The sequence below is a fragment of the Pelodiscus sinensis genome, chromosome 16 (assembly GCF_052426305.1).
Source record: "Pelodiscus sinensis isolate ZL-2025 chromosome 16, ASM5242630v1, whole genome shotgun sequence".
Taxonomy (NCBI): domain Eukaryota; kingdom Metazoa; phylum Chordata; order Testudines; family Trionychidae; genus Pelodiscus; species Pelodiscus sinensis.
The window spans coordinates 16,294,830-16,316,815 of record NC_143067.1 but is presented as its reverse complement, the minus strand read 5'-3'; the positions used below and the strand labels follow the sequence as shown (position 1 = coordinate 16,316,815).

The 21,986-nt window shown below is 42.1% G+C and overlaps 1 protein-coding gene across 7 annotated transcripts in view; it reads left to right on the top strand.

Moving 5' to 3' along the window:
- The window catches only part of RAPGEF6 (Rap guanine nucleotide exchange factor 6), a 244,075-nt gene that overhangs the window by 132,344 nt on the left and 89,745 nt on the right, over positions 1-21,986 (top strand). For all 7 annotated transcript variants that reach the window (XM_075900358.2, XM_075900357.2, XM_075900363.2 and 4 more), the window contains one exon: positions 19,547-19,678. In XM_075900358.2, the coding sequence (XP_075756473.1) occupies positions 19,547-19,678 (132 nt within the window). The remainder of the gene's footprint in view (positions 1-19,546; positions 19,679-21,986) is intronic.

Below are 21,986 nucleotides of genomic sequence, written 5' to 3'. Positions count from 1 at the left end.
TTTAATTAAATCTCAGAATTAAGGACATGAGATTTACTGGCAAATGGCTCCTTCTATAGTTTGTGACTCATAATAGTATTTATTGCATTTAAGCACAAAATCATCAGTAGTTTGATTATTAAATTAATTAAATCAGAAAGTAAAGACAGTAGGGGAAAATCCTTTTTTCAAAGAAGCTATCTAAATGTTAGCTGTATGACTATTTGCATTGACTTTGATGACATATCAGCACCTCTGAAAATCAAGTGTCTCAAATTGGATATTCAAAACCTGAAAATTAAACATGGAAATGTTGGACCTTAACCTCCATTCACTTCAACTGAGATGTTGTCAGTTGTAAAGACCTTTGAAATTGTTGGATGAAAGGTATTATGTCAATGTTAAGTGGTGGTAGCAGTAATAATTAATAAGTATTTAGTAGAGAAACAGATGGAAGGAATAGATAGACTTTTATCGAAGAAGAAAAATAACTCAGGGTAAATTTGCATTCAGCAGGACTTTAACTCTATCATGTGTTATGCACGTGAACAATTGAATAACCTTGGTGTTTTGATAATCTTGCATGGTAACATCAGTACATATTGTGAACCCTTGGTTGTACTTTGCACAATGAAAAATATTATCTTAAGCTTGGAATCACCCCTTTCTAACAGAAGAATAAAACCCTTTGTAGCCCTAATGGATCACAAAATGTCACACTGTAAATGATCCAGTGGTCCAGGATTAAATACTGCTCTTATTTTATCTTAGATCAGAGTGATTTGGAGATAAATAGATGAGGTCCACACTGGGATTGTGGGGCGGGAACTTTATTTTATAGGTTAGATCAAGAAAAGTAAAATGGTCTATTCAGGTCTAGGGAATAGTCCAGTGGATGAGTATTGATGGTCAAAGCACAGATCTTTGCAATCTAAGATAAATGCTGTTTATAAAATGGATGTGGAATTTATTCAAGAATCCAACTAATTCACATTACTGAAAGGAAAACTTAGTGAATAAACAAAATAACACAGCAAGGATACCACATCACAGAATACTTTGTTCACTTGTTATGACAGTTGTGGTTGAGTATCAGTTATTTACTGGTTCTTACTATACCAAAAACACACTGTAATACATGCAATAAAAATGGTGAAATAGTAAAATGAGACTTCACCAGAGCACTTGCTATTATTTGCTGAGAAGTGTGAGGAGACAATGATTTTTTTTTTGCAGGGTGTTTATTACATAGTTTAACAAAATGGGCATTTAGTTCATTTTGATTTATTTAAATTTTAAAACTTTTTATGTATGTCCCTGATTTTTTCTCATTCACCCTAATCAAGGATGTTAAATATCATTTAACTGAATAATCGATTAACCTCATGAATTCTTCTCCATTATTTGACTATTCTATAGTTCCCATGGGCAGGTTTGGCAGCCAGTGTGCTCTGGCCCCACTCCCGAGCAGCCCCCTGCCACTCCATGCTGTTGCCGCTGCATGAGAGACTACAGCGCAGGGTGCTAGGGCGGAGCTGGTCCTTGAGGAGAGCCAATTTAAAAACCAGCTTCCCTCATGGATTGGCTGCCTGTTGCCCCACGCTACTGCCTCTGATATATAGGCAGCAGTGCAGGATGGCAGCAGCCCCTGTGCGGTGGCGAGGGATAGCAGGCTGAGATCTCAGACCCAGCATGAGCCGAAACTGAACTGGGCTGCCTGACTCCTGATACACTTTAAATGCAGAGCCAGAGTGGGGTAGATCCCAGACCCAGTATGAGCCAGGCTGCTGGTGTGCCTGCTAAACAATTTACTACTGGGGAGGGGGGAGGGGGAGATACATGTAATCTATAGCATTAACCTATAAGCTTTTGCTAATGAGTTAATTGACTACACTATGACATCCCTAATCCTAATGATAGAAAACTGAAGAGTGTTGTTTTGATTTAGAACTAGAGATTAATATACTCTTCTCTCTCTCTGTTTAATTAATTAGTTTTCCCTGACGGATGATAGAATGTTCCTGTCCCGTGACAGAATGATATCATCATGTCAACAGGTTCTCTCAGTGAAGCAAAAGCAGCCAGAGAGGGGGCTAAGCAAGTGTAGTGAGCAGAGGGCGTAGCCCCCAGTAACATTTATTTAAGAACATAAGAATGGCTATACTGCTCAGACCAAAGGTCCATCTATCTTTTCTTCTGGCAGTAGCCAATGCCAGATGCCCCTAAGGGAATGAACAGGTAATCATTAAGTGATCCACCCCGTCACCCATTCCCATCTTCTGAAAAACAGAGACTAGGAACATCATTCCTGCCCATCTTAGCTAAAAGCTAACAGCTATTAATGGACCTATCCTCCATTAATGGAGGATAATCCCATCTGAAAAAGTAGGTTTTGTCCACAACAGCTCACGATACTCTGTGTGTGTGTGTGTGTGTGTGTGTGTGTGTGTGTGTGTGTGTGTGTGTGTGTGTGTGTGTGTGTGTGTGTGTGTGTGTGTGTGTGTGTGTGTGTGTGTGCGCGCGCGCTGAACCCTGTTAAAGTCTTGGTCTTCACAACATTCTCTACCGGTTAACCATGCATTGTGTGAAATAATATCCCCCCCCCTTTTTTGTTTTGTTTTAAACCTGTTACCCATTAATTTCATTTGGTGACTTCTAGTTCTTGTGTTATGGGAACAAGTAAATAACTTTTCCTTATTTACTTTCTCCACATTAGACATTGTATAGACCTCCATCATATCCCCCTCCCCCCTTTAGTCATTTCTTTTCCAAGCTGAAATGCCCCAATTCATTTAGGGTATGTATACACATCAAAGTTAATTTGGAATATATTCCAAATTAACTTCCATAGCCTCTACACAAGCAAACCGCTATTTTGAAATAAATTTCGAGTTAGTTAAACCTCATTCTACAAGAAATAACGCCAAACTTGAATTAGCTAATTCGGAATAAGCACTGTGTAGATGCTTAATCCAAAATAGGGGGCCTCCAGCCCTTCCCTGTTTCCCCTGGTGGCCACTCTGGGCCAAACCAGGAAGACTCTTCTCCTCTCCCCAGGCCCGGAGTCCTTAAAGGGGTAGACTCTGGCAGTACTACCTGTGCCAGGGCCAGGCCTGCTAGCAGTCACTGCCCCTCACCAGTGGCCACACAAGGAGCCAGGCAGCCAGTGGCAGTGAGCTGTCCCCCGCCCAGTCTCCCAGCACCCAGGAGCCAGCCAGGGGCTGTAGACGGCAGGTGCCCCCTGGACTACAGTGGAGATCATGGACCTCACTGAGGTTTGGAGGCAGGCTCCAAATGTCCATGATCTCCACACTAGATGGAGGAACACAGCCGTCTATGGCCGCATAGCTGTCCCCATGGGCAAGAAAAGGTCGCAGGTGCACCCAGGAGCAGGTGCGCCTCAAGATAAAAGAGCTGTGGCAGGCATACACCAGGGCCACTCAGGGCAGCTCCGCAGCAGGGGCAGAGACCTGCCGCTACTTCGCTGCTCTGGACCGCATCCTGGGGGGCAGTGCGGTCCATGACACCCTGGGGGGCAGCGAGCCAGGACCGGAGGGCCCTGACCAGGGCATGGAGGAGGAGCCGCCATGACAGCATCACCCCCGAGCAGTCCCAGGAGAGGAGTCAGCAGGGTCGTCCGGGGAGGCCATACCATGTAAGTGCAGTCACTGTCCCCTTCCCGGGAGGGGACCAGGGACCGGACGCTTGGCCTTTGCTTACCACGCGTCACGCAGCAACCTGTGCACGTGCGAGCACGTGCTGTGCCACCCCTGGGCAGGTGGCTCCAGCTGCCTGCCACATGGGCTGTGGCCTGATAGCCACACGCGTGAGTAAAGAGACCTGATATGCTCCTGACCCCGGGGCGGGACACAGCAGGATGCAGTCTCTTCACAAGCTCCCTCTAACATCTCTCCCCCACCTCGACCGCACTATACATAGCACAGGGGCTGGGTGTGGTCTCAAGGCAGCCCCCACTCCTGGGGATAGCTGGACAATCTGACCATGGCCTCTGTGCAAGTACAGCGGCTCTGACGGTACAGGGCAGGGTCATCATCACCTTGCAGAGGGGGGCTGGGCTTCACCCACTGTGTCCCCAGGGAGAACTGACCATGTCTCTTCTTTCTCCACAGCCGCACCAACTGTGTGTGCAGAGCGCACCACCGCACCCGGGACCACCTCCCGCACCTGAGGGCTCCACCGGAGGAACACCCGAACACAGCAGGGGTACTGCGAGCAGCACCTGAGGGCCCTGCGAGCCCTGCACCGCACCCTGGAGCAGTGGGTGCAGGATGAAAGGGACTTCCAGCGGGAGCTGCTTGCCCAGGGTCGTGCCATATGTGACCACCTGCACACCATAGTGCAGAGTGTGCATCCTCATGCTGCTCCAACGCCTGCATCCTCATGCTGCTCCAACGCCTCCCACTCCTTCTCCCCCTCCTGTCTCTCCCTCCTCAACCTCCACACCCTCCTCCCCATCCCCCCATGGACACCGAGGCCCCCACACCTGCCGTGCTGGGAGAGAGTCGGCCTGGCAAGACCCCCTTGTCGGCCTGGCAAGACCCCCTGGCAAGACTTCCCCTCCCTTCTTCCCCTTGCTTCCCCTTTCCAACTCCCTCATCCCAGTTTTCCCCCTCCCCTCTCCCACCTCCTTTCCCCAGTCTCCACAGAGTTTCATACCCCCCCCCCAAGTTTTGTTAAATAAACAGTTTATATTTTGGAAAATACGTGTATTTTATTTGACATCAGGAAGGGGGGCAAGGGAGGGGTAAGTGGAAGGATGTGAGGGAGGAATGAGGCATAAGCCCCCAGTGCGGCATACCAGGGAGACTGTTACTGCCTGCAGAATGTGCTGCCAGGCTCGCAGCAATGCGTCCAGGAGAAGCACGAGAGTGCCCAGGGGTAGCTCTGGCTCCATGTTCCTCATCGAGGTAGACAAGCAAGCAGGGAAATCTGAGAACTGGCTGTCCCGGGGGGGGTCCCTTTAAGCACAGACTTTAGACTCAGGCAGCAGCCCCACACCAAGTCCTGACCTGGTGCCCTGCCGGAACTGGTTCCGGCCAGCCTTAAATGTGATTCAGCGTCCACTCATTGTGGATGTGCTATTTCGAAATAGCAAAACACTATTTCGAAATGCATTTTGTGTATAGACGCGTTATTTCGAATTAACTTATTTTGAATTAATTATTTCAAAATAACGCTGTAGTGTAGGCATACTCTCAAGGAACTAATTGCTTTAACAGACCTCCAATTTGAGCTTTGATAGAATGGCAAGGTAGAAGTCTTCACTAATGTTTTTGACATTGAGTGCTTTTCCTTCTTTCCTGTGACTGTTCTCTTGTTTGTTCTCATTAAGATGTGGCAATATTTACATATAGAATATGGATGCTGAAACTAGTTTTAAATGTTTTTACTTAGTGCTGAGGGATAGCAATATCATTCCATCACACTTGTGGTTTTACTTCTATCCAGACTCTATTCCTGAAGCTAAATCTGTCTCTCTCTCACTCATATGGCAAAAGAAAGTGACAGTACTGAAAAAAGATTTGATTTTGTCAAATTCTTTATTGTTGGCAAAGGAATGATAATTGAAAGTGAAATACAACTTTTCAGGTATCATGACCTGAGCAATCATGCTTCTAGCAAACTAAATAATTGCAAAAACAGAGCCTCATTAATTATGCAAATGAGGCACAGTGATATTCCACGCTTCGCTTTGTTTGCATGTTTTTTTGCTCAAGAGGGGTAGTATAGACATAGCCCAGGGCTTTTAATTTCAGTGGCAGAGAGATCTCAAGGGTTACCCATTTCAAAACATGCTATCCAAATGGATCTCAGAGTGTATACATCTGGTCTACAGCATATTCCAGAAGGAGCCCCCAATGTCTATTAGGGCTCATTCCCCAAGAGCAGGGATGGGCGAAAGGGCCTCTGCGGGCTGGATTTGGCCTGCCAAGTGGGTAGATCTGGCCTGTGGAGTCCCTGCTGCTCCCCCGCCCCAGGCCAATGCGAAGCCTCCTCCCGCCCTGCCAGGAGCATTTGGTGCTTCAAAGCTTCGTGCACTGCTCACAGGGCAAAGGCAGAGTGGAGAAGGCTTAGGGCATTCCGCCGCCCCTAGGCTTTAATTGGCTGGGGGGCAGGAGAGTGCACGAAGCCTCCTCCCGCCCTGCCAGGAACAGGTGGCACTTTGAAGCACTGTGCACCACTCGCAGGGCTGGGCCGATTAGAAGTGCAGCGGTGCTCAGACATCTAAGGTGGAGCACCCACAGGGACAACCATCTCTCTCTTCCAGGAACTTCTGTCCTGTTGTTTTGATTTTGATTTTTTGTTTTTTTTCTTGAATTTGTGGTTTTGTTTACTTCACATAATTTCACACTTTTGTTGAGCTTTCCTCATACAGATTTGTAGCATAAATGAATGCAATACAAGAGGACATACTACTGACAAGAGTAGCTTTAAAATGCTGTAAAAAAGCCCCAAAACCAAAATAGCCTGACATTTAAATGAGCAAGGAAGAACTCCATTAGTTCTCTGTCTTCAGTTCCCAGTACATGCATGAAAGATATAAATTAATACCACCACTCCGTGTTCACAGCAGGCTTCTGTGGACAACAACATTTTATCTAATATGCTTGTAAATATATGGCATCTATCAAGAAGCAGAAAAAAATGATCTGCTGAGACAGAGGTTTATGGATCGATATATGTGTTTAGCCTTAGCTGTAATTTATAGATTTGCATTACACCATTACTGAAATATACATAGGGTAGATCAGATGCATTATAACTATAATTCCAAAAACTATAATTATCTGTATTCCTGTGTCCAGCAGCACCAACAAAATTTCAATCTGGTTCAAGACAGAAAAACCCAACTGGTAGGGTGGATACCAGAAACCATTAATTCAGTGTTAAATATACAGTTTGAACACCATTATAAGTAAAGAGCACTAGAGAAGAAGCCATTAAGATGTATTTCAAGTGGATGGGAATTTCAAAAAGCAAGGATCTGTGACCAAGAAAGCCCTGCCTGACTCCCAAAAGCTTCATTTTCCATAAATCACCAGCTAGTGAATAACTTTTGCATATTGTTGACTGAATTGTCCAGCATCAGAACATTTCAAAGGCAAAGAAACATTTCATTCTTCTAATTCTACAAAATAATGGAACGTTTCTTCAGAAGTAAATAAAATGTGATGGATAGCTTATAGATGTTGTTCGTCACCCACTACCTCTCCTGACCATGAAAAATGCAAACGTGCAAATGCAGTATAATTGCAATATAGTGGAAGTTTTTTTACATTAGCTACCAGCAACAGAATTTGTAAAAATAAAATATTCCAAGATTATTCTCAAAATAAATGTTTAATCAGAATGCTTTCAATCACTGGTAGTCTTGTCAGGCCAGTAGTGCCGAGGTACATGGCCAGCAGCAGCAGGGGCATTGCCCTGCCAGGGAGGCGGCAGTAGGGCTGGCAGCCCTGCCAGGGCAGGAACAGCAGGAGTGGTGGCAGCTGGGAGCCCTACTGGCTTGGATGGTAGCCCAGCTGGGCTGGAGACTGGTGTTCAGCTCCCTTGTTTGGGACTAGTCAGGTCCCAAGGCTGCCAGACCAGTAGACCAACCTACATGGCTTATCATTGCTTTGTATATAATGAGTGGGAATCTTGAGGTTATAATTTCTTTGCATTAGAAATAGAATTAATTTGGGGTATTTATTTTGTAGAAATTTATTATATTACATCAACAATTACATCTTACATCCATTAATTAATTTTATTTAAAGTTTTTCCTGTTATCCACACCACAGTGGATTGGCAGTACCCATCCATATATCATGCTGCTCTTCTGGTTGTCTTCTGTAACCTGGGTTTTTACTGAATGTATAGTCACAGTCATATCATACCTCAGGAAATGGGGAATTCATATCTTCCGGTAGGTATCTAGACAGTTAGTGCGGGCTGAGTCCACAGGGCATGTTCTCTTTCCTGTCCAGTTCACTCTATGCTTTCTTGATTGTCTGGGCCTCATTCTCAACAGCAGGAAGTAAGTATTTGTTCCCACTGAATGAATCAAGTTGCCCTGATAAACTTATGAATTCGAGAGCATTTCTGCCAATTGAATGATTCGATAATTCCTGATTGTTTGCCTCTTATGTCTGGAGTTGTAGTCCCAATTCTCAATCACAATTCAATGTGCCTGAGGTTGCTATGCCACATGGCTACGTACTTGCAGGTAGTCCAATAGGCAGGCTGCACATTTGTCCACTTCAAATATGGCTGAAGTTGGTCTATCATCTGCACTATCATTCTTAAACAGGCTGTTCAGTCTTCTCTGCCAGTACTGGATTCTCCCTGGTGATGGATTGTTCATGACAACATGTGCCAGAATATTTCCTTCACTCTATTTCTACCAAACAGAACTATTATCATTGGTGTCACTTTAATAGGTTGGGGAACATATCTAGAATCATTGAAGGTTCCTGTGATCATAACAAGAAGCTTTTTCGTATATCCGTTCCCTGGAGCTTTGTGCCATCTACAATATTTGTCAGATCTTTCAAGACCATATTAAGATCTTGGCAGTTCTTGTGCTCACAGATGAGAGAAGCAGACATGTTTTGATAGGAGCCATTTAGTCTTTGTTAGTTTTTGTATAGGGAAAAACATTACCCCTGTGGCCAATTGCTTATCTTGGATCCACATTACCTCAGTGGGAATTTCTCCGTTACTCATGAGTGGTTTCTGAAACCCCGTTTCCTGTGATCCGTATTTGAAGTTTGCATCTAAATAATCAACCTGTTTGCCATAAGAGAAAAAAAGAAATGCCCCGTTTTGCTACTCAGGAGTCTCAATCCAGGCTTCTTGACCAATGCTTTTTACTTGTGCTGGGAATATTGTATGTCTTCTCCTTCAATGATAATCTCACAGGTCATTCTCAGCCTGAAATTGCACTGTGCCATGTTCATCCTGATTGCTTTAGTGTGGTCGAGGCCTATATTGATTCTCCATCCTCCACATGTCATCCCCTGTCTCCCTTCCACTTCACTCCAACTTCCTGACTAAGACTCATGATATAGTGAGCAGTGATTTGGCATTTCATCCATCTATCCATGGGAAGTCAGCATTTCAAACCTCATGAGAGTGAGGTTCTTGAACAAAGTCACTCCTATCCACCCATAGATTAAAGAGAAAGTTCCCTTGTGGGACCTTAGTACTGTTTACCATCTTGTAAGGGAACTCCATTCAAGCCCGTGGACAGCTTTTTCTTTGTCCCTTGTGTGTCAGAAAACTTCCTGCCTTGGCACAATAACAAGAACAATTTGTGAACTATGAGCTCTAATGGGGGAGCCTCCCTATATGCAGTTTTCTAAATACAAAGTAGCCCTGAAGCTGCACTAGTTTTTAACTAGGGTCATTTCCCAGTTACATTTGAACCAAGTTCTAGATCTACCGGTGTTCTTCCGAAGCCACATTCAACACCAGAAGAGCGCTGTCTCCCCACTTTGGATGTCAGATGATGTCTATCGTTTTACCTGAACAGAACTAAACCTTTCTGTTCCTTACTATGTCTGTTTCATTTGCAGACCAAATGAAGGGTCAAGCAGGCAGTCTCCTAGTAGATAACGTCTTGTATCATGAAATAGTCCAGGCTGGGCCTCCTTATGGGGTGTAGGAGCTTATTCCATGGGAACTCAGGTGATGTCAGCAGCATTCTAAACATGGTTTCTGTATTGGACACTTGTGGAGCAGCAGCTTGGTCCTCTGTATATATTTTCAAACCACTATAGCTATGTCCAGATTTGGTGCAAATTTTGGGAAGGCAGTCCTGCAGTCCTCCTTCATGTAGACTCTGAGCCCCATTCCTGCAAGTACTATTTCCGAATCACCTACTGTAAGACATGGTCGCGTCTATGTGAAGAAGAAAACAATTATCGACCTGAAATGGCTGATTCTTATGTGATACAAATGTGTGTTCCATGACCTGCCCTCCATCCTCTCTACATTGCAGTTTGTGCTTCCAACATTTGGTGTGACGGAATTTAGGGGGTCAGAGTCGTGCCACTTGTATCCAACCAAAGGAGGGACTAGGTCCACAAGGTGACTCTTTGGCAAAGTTCTCCAGCGTGGCGCACAAGGTGCACACACTCATAAGGTATGTCTACACTGTCACCCTAGTTCGAACTAGGGTGGCTAATGTAGTCATTCGAACTTGCAAATGAAGCCCAGGATTAAAATATCCCAGGCTTTATTTGCATGTTTCCGGGCGCTGCCATTTTTAAATGCCCATTTTTTCGAACTCCCTGCCCGCGGCTACACGCGGCATGGGCTAGGTAGTTCGAATTAAAGCTCCTAATTTGAACTACCGTCACTCCTCACTGCACTGAGGAGTAACGGTAGTTCGAATAAGGAGGTTTAATTTGAACTACCTAGCCCGTGCCGCGTGTAGCTGTGGGCAGGGAGCTCGAAAAACCGGGCATTTAAAAATGGGAGCGCCCGGGAACATGCAAATAAAGCCCGGGATATTTTAATCCTGGGCTTCATTTGCAAGTTCGAATGACTACATTAGCCACCCTAGTTCGAACTAGGGTGGCAGTGTAGACATACCCATAGAGAATACACATCTGCATCATAGTTACAGGTAGGTCCATGGTTTATTTTTAATATTGACCTTTTTTTTTATTAAAGAGGTCTTTAAAAATTGCTTTAATGAAATCAAGGCTTATTGGAATGGATTTTGTACTAATTTCTAACACGTAAATCTCACTGCATGATTTTTTAAACATTCTTGAAATAAATAACTTGCATTTCATTTCTTAAGAATCATCTGATGTCCAATTCAGAAATCAAAATTTCATTTAATCTTTGAAAAGCTCACAGTAGAGAAATATTCTTCGTCTTTAATGGTTTCTCTCCTTTCATTAATGACAAATGTTTGCTTTTATATTAGTCGTGATAGCTGAGTAGCACATATGGTTAAATGAATAATTTAGATAGAAGCTTCACTTCATATGTAGAATGCCATAAAATATCTGAACCTTGAGATAGAAATTATATGTTTTTATGGAGGAACCATGAATGTCCACTTTCCTATAAAATGGAAAACATATGGCATCTGATTTATGGTGTAAAAAGTTGTTGAAAGACTGAACAGACCAAGTCTGTTCAGTAGATTGGTTTCTGCTGTGCATCAGTAATGCTGGTTGCGTTCTTATGGAATAAATGAGTATAGTAGTTCTGTTGTGAGGTTATGGTTCGGTCTTGTCAGCACTTTCACAATATACAATCTTTTTTTTCAAGGCCTTTGTTCTGTTCTGAATGTTTTAGGAAGCTAATTTTTGCATTTATGTTCTCACAACTGCAGAAATATTTAAGTAAAACAGTAGACCATAAATATTTGTCATCTAAGACCTCTCATACTTTAAAAAACATTTAATATCCTAAGGAATATTAGGGTCAGGATTAGGGATGTTAACTTGTGGTTACTGAGCTAATCGTATAGTCAATACAATTTGTATCTGTGGCTCTGCATTTTAAATGTAGTAAGAGTGTCCACACGAGCCGGGACTGCTGACAGTGGATAGCCCTGTCCCCATGGGGCTCTTGTTACATTTCAAAGGCTGAAGCACTGCAGTGGGATCCAGCACAAGTGGAAACTGCTTCAGTTCCCACTTGCATTGTTTCCCCACAGTGCCTCTGCCTCCTCTTCCCCCTGTGAAGATGGTGCTGGGAGGGAAACGGCATTTAAGCCAGCTCCTGCTTTCCCCACCTTGCTGCCTCTGCAAGGGGGGAGGTGGAAGGGAGGAAAGCGACTAATCGAGTCACAACTCGATTATCTGATAAGCTTATTCTTGTTGGATAGTTGACTAGTCGCTTACATCACTAGTCTGGATTTGGTGTGCATGCATAGCTCCCATATTGCGTGGCATCTAAACAGTTCCCTTAACAAGCTTTGACAAAACAGAAAGGTAGGTTTTTGGGTCATTCATTTCCATAAAGTCTCTAATTAGGCATTTACATAAGAACATCAACAATTGTGCCCTTGCTATCACGTTGGAAGATACCAGTTTTAATAAATTAGTACAGGTTGAACCTCTGTAATTGAGACTTCCCTCTTCCAGCAACATCTGTGGTCCAGCGTCCGTGGGTGCTCTGGGGCTGGAGCACTTACAGGGAAAGGGAGAGGCCCACACTCAGCAACTCCTCCCCCATCCTCCCAGAGTTTTCTGAGCACTGCAGATAGAGGTTGAACCACTCTAGTCTGGCACCCTCAAGACCTAACTGGTACAGAACCAGAGAATTTGCCAAACCATGGGAGGCCAATATTGTCTAGCAGTGTCACCAACACTTCCACAGAACACTGAGAGCCAGGACTGCTGGCTGTAACCAAATTTATGGGACCATGGGAATCTTGGCCACACCCGTGATAGGTGGACATCTGGCTAAGTATTGGACTAGAGCGATTCAACATACAGCTTATTAGCAGCATTCAAGCCCTGGGAGGGAGAGGAAGTAACGGGAATGAAGGTTGATCGGTGGAAGATGCAGGGTGGCTGTGGAGCCCAGTGTCCAGAGCTGGGAGCAGAGCCCCCTGGCTGGAGGCGGGGGTCTGGAGCACAGCCCAGCAGTTATGGGGCTCTGCTGCCAGTTTCAGGACTTTGCTTTTAGCACCCAACCATAGGGCTCTACAGCCACTCCTTCTCTTACCTCAAGTGCACCCCATCCCTGTTTTTTCAATGCTGGCCCCACAGCTGCTGCTGGAGCACTGACATTCATTTCCCATGGTCCAGGACTGCTGAGGGTGCCAGAACAAGGAGGTTCAGCCATTAGTCAATTTTTACACAAAGATGTCCTCATTTGCTCTAACAGATGTCCATGCTTGAGAAAATACTTAGGAGAGAATTTTGCTTCTCCTTTTGGAATTATACCTTGTTGAAAATCTAAAGGGAAAGCAAACCGATATGGGTAATATTGACCCTGTGTAAAGTTTAAATTCTGGGCTTACCTCCTGCTGTTCCTTGATGTTTTGGTTCCTTCATGTTACAGAGGCATACTTTTATATAGTTGATCGTTATTTAAATCCTGCAGGTAACAATAATTAAAATATTTCAATTAAAGAAGAATTTTGTGTGGATAATTAAAAAAAACTATCCTAGTAGGACTGAATATTGAATTTTATAGAGTGTATAGCTTTGTAGCCTAAATCTGTCTTGAGGATAGTACACACTTTATAGGTTTTGCAGTGTTTTATTCAGTACTTTATCCATGCTTTGTTCCTCTCCCAATGATAACTAAACATTTTCCTTATAGCTCATGGGTAAACACAGGTTTATACCACAGTACACAAGATTTCATTTTCATTTTGTGGGGTAGTGTTTTAAAGGATCCAAATTTACAGGCACATGTTGACATGTGTGCGCGCACTCAGGCTCTATATATGCAAGAATAGTTTTTGGTTTTTTCCTTCTTTAAGTTTTTTGTTGTTCGATATAACTTTACCTGCCAAGTTCATGTGCCATAATCATGTCTATCTTAGGGGGTGGGGAGACTCAGATGGCAGGCCCTCTGCTTGGAGCTGAAGCTCTTGAGTTTCAGTGCCCCTTCCCCTGGGCACTCAGGCTTGGGTGGGCTCAAGTTTCGGTCCCCCATCCTGGAGTTGTGAAGTAATTTTTGTTGTCAGAAAAGAGTTCTGGTGCAAAGATGATTGAGTACCCCTGATCTAATCTGACCTGCATAAAACAACCCAGAGAACCCCAAAACAATTGCTGTTTGAACTTAAGATATTTTTGAGAAAAACATCCACTCTTGATTTACAATTGGCAATGATATAAAATCCGTCACAACCCTGAGGTTTTAATACTACTTGACACAAGTAGCAGATTGCCATCATGGTAGCCTGCATTAGGGATGTAAAATCCCATTCATTTAGGTTATCTGGTTCAATATATTGTTGCTGGGCTAGAGTGGTCCTCTTAACTTCCCCTTCTTCCCCCACACATACAGAGGCAGGAGCTGCACCAGCCAGCCTGTGGGACACCCAGGCCAGCCAGCCAGAGGCCACTCTGTCAGGGGCTGCTGCGGCTCATTAAGGGTGAGGCTTACTGGTTAACGGGTTAAACATTCACATCCCTAACCTGTATTCCATCTTCTTGATCCTACATAGCTCATGCTGGTGCTGTTAATCTCTTCCACTGCCATTATATTAATTCACCTTAAAATTATAAAGAATTTTTGAAGGTACTGTTTAGCCTACTTTTTCTTGCTTGAAAATATATACAACATTCCTGCACTGAACAGATATTTACATGCATAAATCTCTAACCTTGTACCTACTTAGGGGATTTTGACACCAGTTGTGATCTTAGCATGAGAAATAAGACTAAAGTATTTGTATTCAGTAAGAGAAGCACAGGTTAGTTGAAGAGCAAAGAAATTTCTTATGTACAAGGGAAGAGTTCTTGTCTTTTTCCCCCTCAATGGTGTGATTTACTACCTCTAAGCAAGAGTGATGTGATCCTTATCATAAAAGCTCAGTGTCTGGCTACAGGTTTCTCTGGCACAGGCACTATTCAAGACAGCTGTAGGGCTACACTCTGAAGACTCTGTTCTAAGCCTTGGAGTTCAGGCAGGGCTGGGAGGTGGAAGGGGCATTTTGGGGTAAAAACTGCAGCTCACAATGTGAAGATTTTAGGATACAAGTGGGGCTGATGTAGCTTAGCCAGAGCTTCAGAACAGTTTGCTAGAAGCTTCTGCAGCCCAGGAGTGAAAGGTCACAAAGGTGGCTTAATACCACCTTAGCTTCCCACTGTCTGAAATATAAGTTTTGAATTCTGCCTTCTAGAAATATAGGACAAAATTGTACTGATCCAGTTAAGTTCTCAAATGCTTTCCTTGATTTTTCTTAGTTCTCAAGTCTCTCATTTGATGGGGGCTTCTCCCCTCTCCCACTTTTTCATTTTCACAGGGATTCCTGCATCTCTTCTTTTCTTCCACTGAATTATTTTCTCGTATTGGTTTGTCTACTCATATGACTTCAGCTCTCTTATTTATTCTGGCTGCTCTGAAGAGTACCTCTCTACATCTGACCTCTCTCTCTCTCTCCATTCAGTTCTATATATCAGCCTGTTTGTGTGACATCTCCTCCACAATACCTCTAGCTTTATTCTGTCCAGACAACAAAAACCTCATCCAATTCTTGTATAATACTCTGTATTGTACATCTTAGAAGAATGGCATTGGCTGAGGGCTAGAGTGGTTGTAGGATATCTTTGTACCCTCTCTGTTATGGGTTGCTCCAGGGAATGGCCACTGGTATAATTTAGGCAACCCCTCACCAGCTGCCTATGGTCTCCACTGGGATTTGTACAGAGGTCCTCAGAAGACAGCCTATGACAGTCATTCTCAACTCATGCACATAGGGAATGGTCCCCCAGCCAGATCTTGGGCTTGTAGAGCCCCTTTGTGCTGCTCTACCCAGTGTATAGGGGGCAAGAGATTCTCAACATTTATCTCTCACTCTCATTATTGCACCATCCTCCGCATCCTATATAGTCCTAAACACTCAAGTTGCTTCTCGCTGTTGCTGTTCAAATCATATCCACTAACTTTCCTCAGTTTGAGTCACTCTTTGAATTCCTTCGCTACTCTAGTATATCATGCAGATACTTCTAGCCCTCTATGTTCTAACTGACTTAGGATTTTAAAGTGCTGCTCATCACAATATTATCTGATCACCTTCCATGTAATACTGACAGTAAAAGACAAGTCCTTAGGGATTTTCTAGAGTCCTTGCCTTTGTGGAGTGGCAGTTGGTAGCATTTAGCATTTGGTATATGTTATCACTAATCCTGCCATATTCTGAGCTACTTTGCATTCCAGTTCCCCTCCTCCATCATTGCTTCATTAGCAGGCTTCAGCTGTTGGTCCAGAGAATTGCACATGATGCCAGATTTTCATTCCTTAAGAACATGTGTGCCAACTTCAGAACATTTCAGTAGCATATGCTCTGAAGACTTGCACATGCTTTCATTTCTGGGTTTGTGTGCCAAAACAGAAGGCCTTTGCCTACAAGACAGACTTTCTAAACAAAAATGATATTTTCCCTTTTTTGTTTAGCTAGTTTAGAAGGGATATGGCTTAATAACACTGCAATTTGAATTTACTTCAGTTGTTAATATCTTATTTAATTGTGTGGTCACTGACTGGGTTTTCGTAACTGTGAGAGGGTAGAAGTAGATGTCTGAGAATTTTTGTACATTTCAAAAGCAGGGAGCGCGGGGCCAGCAGTTGTCTGAGTGCCTAGCTTGCCCTAGGCTCCCAGAAGCGCTTCTGCTTTTAAGTCAGCTCACCCCAGCACCGGATCCTGCTCCTCACTCTCGCTGCATCTCTCTGATAGAGGCAACAGGACGGGGAGTGAGGGGGGTGCTCCTTACGATGCACTCCTGTTGTTAATGGATGAAGGGCAGATATTAATTCTTATTTTCCTATGCTTCAGTGTGGAATTTTATATTGTCAACCATGATACAGTACTGTCTACCGAAGAGATGTGACAGGGTCCTAGAGGAATGCACTAGAATAGAAGTTTAAGTTTCTTCTGAAAGGATGTACTAAAAAAAAAGTAGTGCAGAGAAAACTGTGCCAGCACCATCAGGTCTCTTAGGGCACATCTGTATTACAGCCTCTCCCCGAGTTACGGACCAAACACTTGGCCGTAACTCAATTTGTTTGCAACTCGGACCCCATTAAGTTACATAGCGACTGCGCTGTTCGTAAGCGCGGGTCATTTTTGTAACTCGGGGACTGCCTTTACGACCGCTCCGTGGGAGCTTTGGTTATAAATGCGAACAGTCTTAACTCGACTGTTCGCAACTCGGGGACTGGTTGTACTGAGAAGATCTCCATTGTGGTGGTCAATCTTCTGACGTTCTATTTAACAGGTGTAGTAGGGGCATGCTAAATCAGTGTTTCTCAACCTTTTTTTTAATAAAGTATCCCTTTTTCAAAAAATAAATACATTTATAAGTACCCCCAGTACCTAAGGTTTCAGACACACACAGTTTTTCTTTCTACCATTGCAACATATTTGTTTAAACAACTCAATCGTAGCCAGATGGGTGATAACATTTTTGGGTGTAAAAAGTACAAAAATAATAAAGTGCTATAAAACTTAAAACACAAATTCAGTTCTCTCCAAATTTCAGTTGTTTTGACATACCCTCCCAGGCTTCTCTCAAGTACCCCTACGGGAACTCGTACCACTGGTTCAGAAACACTGCTAAATCAAACGATGAGGGTGCTAGAGTAAGCCAGAGTAAGACTTATGTGCAGAGAAAAACAATTCTAGAAAAGTTGTAGCTACAGTACAGTTTCATGGCTTGAAGGCACGCACCCAGAATTGGTCAATTCAGTCCATAGTTTAGGAAAAGTTCAGATTTCTCATTGAGCTCTCATGTGATACAAGTTAGAACTCCCTGGTCTGGCATCCTCAGGACCTGACTGGTCCCAAACAAGGGAATTTACTGGATCAGGGGAGGTCCTCTGTCCCTGACACCACTGCCCCTTCCCACCACTGTCTCTGCTTCCTGTTCCAGCTGGCCCCCCCAGCCTCCAACCAGCTGTGGCACCAGCCCTGGCCAGGCTTTCTGGACACCTGTACCCCCTTTTGTGGGGATCCTAGCTACACCGCCAGTCCCTCCCTATTGCACAACTCTTAGCTGCACCACTGGCTTCCCTCTCACAGGGATTCTGGCTGCACCACCATCTCCGCTGCTATGGGGCTCCCGGCCATGTCACCAGCTCCCCTGCCCCCCCAGGCTCTCTGATTTGGCAACATCTGTGGTGTGGCAGGACCTGTATTTGGAAGTAATACTTTCTACCATCTTATCTTGGGAGATGTTACCCTAGCTATAAATAACTTTTCATCTCCTTCTGTCTGGGCTTTCAGCAGTGTAGTATTCCTGATCAATGAACTTCATGTTCCTGAAGGTTACCTCATAGATAAATTTCATAGGGTTGCTGAACTGTAAAAACATTCTAAGTTCTCTCTCCTATCGGTGTCTCTTCTTTACCTAAGGCGACAATTACCTTTGAATTTTGGGAGCAGATCCTGGCCTTAGAATTTGGTCAGCAGCATTACTGGGAACATATGGTAAAGGAATTCACCTTGAACAAAGTCCAGTTTAAATTTTAGTAATAAATGTTTTATCTGTATTTTTCTTGTCATCATTTCTGACTTTAATGCATTCTACTGGTATTTTAAACCCATCCAACAAATGAAAATCCAGTTTCTCTTTATGCTATACATTTTTATCAGTATTTATATATTGATAAACATAACTCTGAATAAGTAAAAATTGTACTGTACTGACAATTAAATTGGATGTATACAATATTCTGCCCTATGTAAATAAATGTACTACTCCTTCTTACTTAAACTGTAATATCATTGTGACAGGATTGTTTTTCATTATGTGTGTCCTACAGTCCCCAGAAGAATGAGGCCCTGATCCCAGAAGGGGGTCTCTACAGATTGCTTTAAGACAAATAATTAGCAATAATAATATAGTGCAACTCGTTATTCAGTTGATTTTTAAAAATGGAACTATTAGGTACATAGCTGAGAGTGGTGGAAAAGTAATTATGAATTAACAAAAATATAGAACATTTGCTTTAAAGTATTTTTTTTTCTACACTTAGAATCTTGGATTTTTAAAAAACCAAATACTGTCACAAGTTTCATAAGTTTCAGAGGGGTAGCCGAATTAATCTGTAACAGGAAAAACTTAAAAAACAACAAAAAGACTACTAGCACCTTAAAGACTAACAAATCATGTCCATGGCATCAAGTTTCATAGTGAGCTGTGAAATAATTGCGTAATTTTAAAAAAAAATCTGGTATCCTAGTCAGTGACATAAAATAGATTAGTTATTTTATTGACTCCACATGGGGCAGATCCTGCAGATGCTTACTTCTGAGAGTAGTTCCACTGATTTCAGTAAGAGGTATTTGCAAAAGAATGAGGCCCACATTAAAAAACAGTTAATTACACTTGAAGAGCTTCTTCTATTTTATCAGGAATGTATATGACATACCTTGTATATTTAGTTCAAAAAAATATCTTACAGCCAAAATTTAGCATTTAATGATGCCACCTTTCCTTTGGAAAGATGTTTTGTGTAAAATTATTCATGAATAAAATGAATGTATTTGTAAACAGGGATCCTTTCAGTCCTCACTTCAACTTGAAAAGTAATAGTCTGCATTTACTGGTTAGCTGGCTAGCATAACCCATTTGTCATTTTATGCCTCTTCAGTGGTGATGTGATGTATATCATGTTTGTTTGTTTGTTTTTAAAGAGATCGACCTTGAGTTTATAGGATCCTTTCCAGTCTGTCACTTCAAATCTAACATCTGTTAGAGTTTGCTCAAGCGTTATCCAGGTTAACATTTCTACAACTGTGCTTTACAAAATGAAGGATGAATCAGGTGTTTAAAAACTTCAATTAATACCCTGTTTTCAGATCAGATTTATACATGTTAGATTTTCTTTCTTTCTTTCTTTCTGTTCACAGCTTCCAGCAGATCTTACCAAGATGCATCTTACAGATAATCCACATCCACAGGTGACTCATGTCCCTTCCAGCCAATCTGGATGTAGCATTGCCAGTGACTCAGGAAGTAGCAGCTTGTCGGATATCTACCAGGTAAAATCGCAGAAGTTTCTTGTTTTTTGCAGAGAAGGAGCATTTGTGTTGTAACACTTTGCATTTTGCCTTTTTAGTGTTTAAAACAGTAAAGTAGTACTTCACAAGTGTCATTTGGTTATATGAAAGACTTTTTGTGCCACTTTCACTTCCATGTAATACATTTTAGCAAGTACTGCAGGTTTGATATTGGGTGCATATCTAATTTTTCAGGACAGTGAAGAATTTTTTCTAAAACTACTACATTTTGGCCCAGGTTTGTTTAAAAAATTCTTTACTAATAGATATACACTGGCATTTTTTTTTAAAATTTTACATTCCTATTCTATTCTATTTTACATTTCTATTTTGCATTACTGCGAAATACTATTTGTGCTAAAAAATCTGTGCTATCTTGCATTTTGCTGTGATGTTGGAAGTACCTTTCCTAGAATTGAAGAAGAGTTCTGTATGGCTGGAAAGCTTGCCTCTCTCACCAACAGAAGTTGGTCCAATAAAAGATACTGCCTCACTCACCTTGCCTCTATTAGAAGTGGTGACACAGAGCATAACAAAATTAGAAAATCCAGGTTGTATTAGTTATAAAATGTTTTGTTGTGAAAATGAGTGGAATTATGAAGCAGAATGGAAGTCCATACATACAAGGCCCTGCACACCTCTTAGCGTGTGACTTATATGTGACCTGAACCTGCTGCTAATATTTTTTTCTAACCTTAGAGATATTAGGAATGTCAAATCTTGTCTTTCCTGTTTTTTTTCCTTGAATTCTTTTTGGCAGGCCAGAGGAAGTGCATTGGGAACTTCAATGGCTCTTGATTGAAGATTCAGGAGTGTTTGATCTTTAGAGAAGAGATATTTTCTTCATTTCTGTGTTTTTTGTTTTTTTTAACTTTTCGATTAATTTCCATTAAGAAAATACTCAAGAAAAGCATGTTTGAGCAGTCTGAATAAAAATAATTTTAATTTAATCATGATTCATTTGCTTGGTACTTATGATATCAATTTGCTTATTCTTCAATGATAGATAGTCTTCAGGTAGAAAATGACTGGAACTGAACTTAAAGTTTAAAAAACAAGCAAAAGAAAAAAACAGGGAAAAGTGATTGCATTTTGTGTATTTGTGGCAGGGGAGATGTTCAGTTTTTTCTTTCTCCATCTCCAATGAAGAGCACTGCCTCTCCATTCTTCCTTATTTTCCTTATTTGTATGTGACCTTTAGTGTCTTGTCTTTTCCTTCTTCAATGGGACTCAACTTCATCAGGTGAGTTTTCTTATATAAATTAAACATATTCCCCAAGAGCAAATCTTAACTGAATTTGTAATTCACGTAGAATAAATATTCTCAAAATATATTCAACCTGAATCACCAACTTCATACTAGACAAAATGAAGTTTTTCAGTAGTAGAATATAAGGGTTCTAGTATGGCTTGGTATGAGTGGAGATTGAATAAGCTCCAAGCGATAAATTGTGGATTAATCTATATAAATGTACATGTCTTAATCACGTGTTGCTAAATGAAGCTATTTGTGCAGTGTCACAATTATGTGGTTGGGTGCACTTCTGTCCCTAAAAATGTTCCTTCTAATGTTTTCCATCCATGTGTGGATCTTAGTAGTTAAAATATTATTTGGTTGTTGAGGACACAAGATCACAGCTTGGTGTGATACTTCCCTTCTTTCCATGAATACTGTCAGCATTTCAGAGAATAAAGCTGGTTGTTAACCTATGTGGGTGTCTCATTGCCTGCTGAGTTGACATAGCTCTCGTTTTCATTTAAACTTTAAATATCTTAGCTATATAGCAGTAGTGACTGAAGCTGTGTTCTTTTCCTTTTGGTGAATTTAGGGACTAGAAAATAACAAACCTTATATGATAATAGTTTGCGGACAGATGAAACTTAGACCCAAAATATTTTTAAGTGCCTGTGAAATACATTTTATATTATTAATGTTGTTTCCTTTGTAAATTAAATGCTTTATAAGAGTAAAAAGTTCCAAAAGTGTATTATAATGTACTAATGACAACTATATGTTTTTAAGAGGATCTGAGTCTGTTTTTTAAAAAATAAATGCTAAATGGGAGAGACGCTATTCTGGAATACTCTTGTAAATTAAGGAGATTGTCTGCAAGACCATTTCTTCATTCCTCTTAGACCGTTTCCCTGGAATAGGCTAGCTTTTGTGATTTTAAAAAAGTGTCCCTTCAACTTAATTTATGTGCAATTTGGAATTGGAGGCTGTTCGTATCATTGATCTGGGGTTTGTTAATAATTAATGTTCATCCACAGTGGTAAACAAGGTGACAAC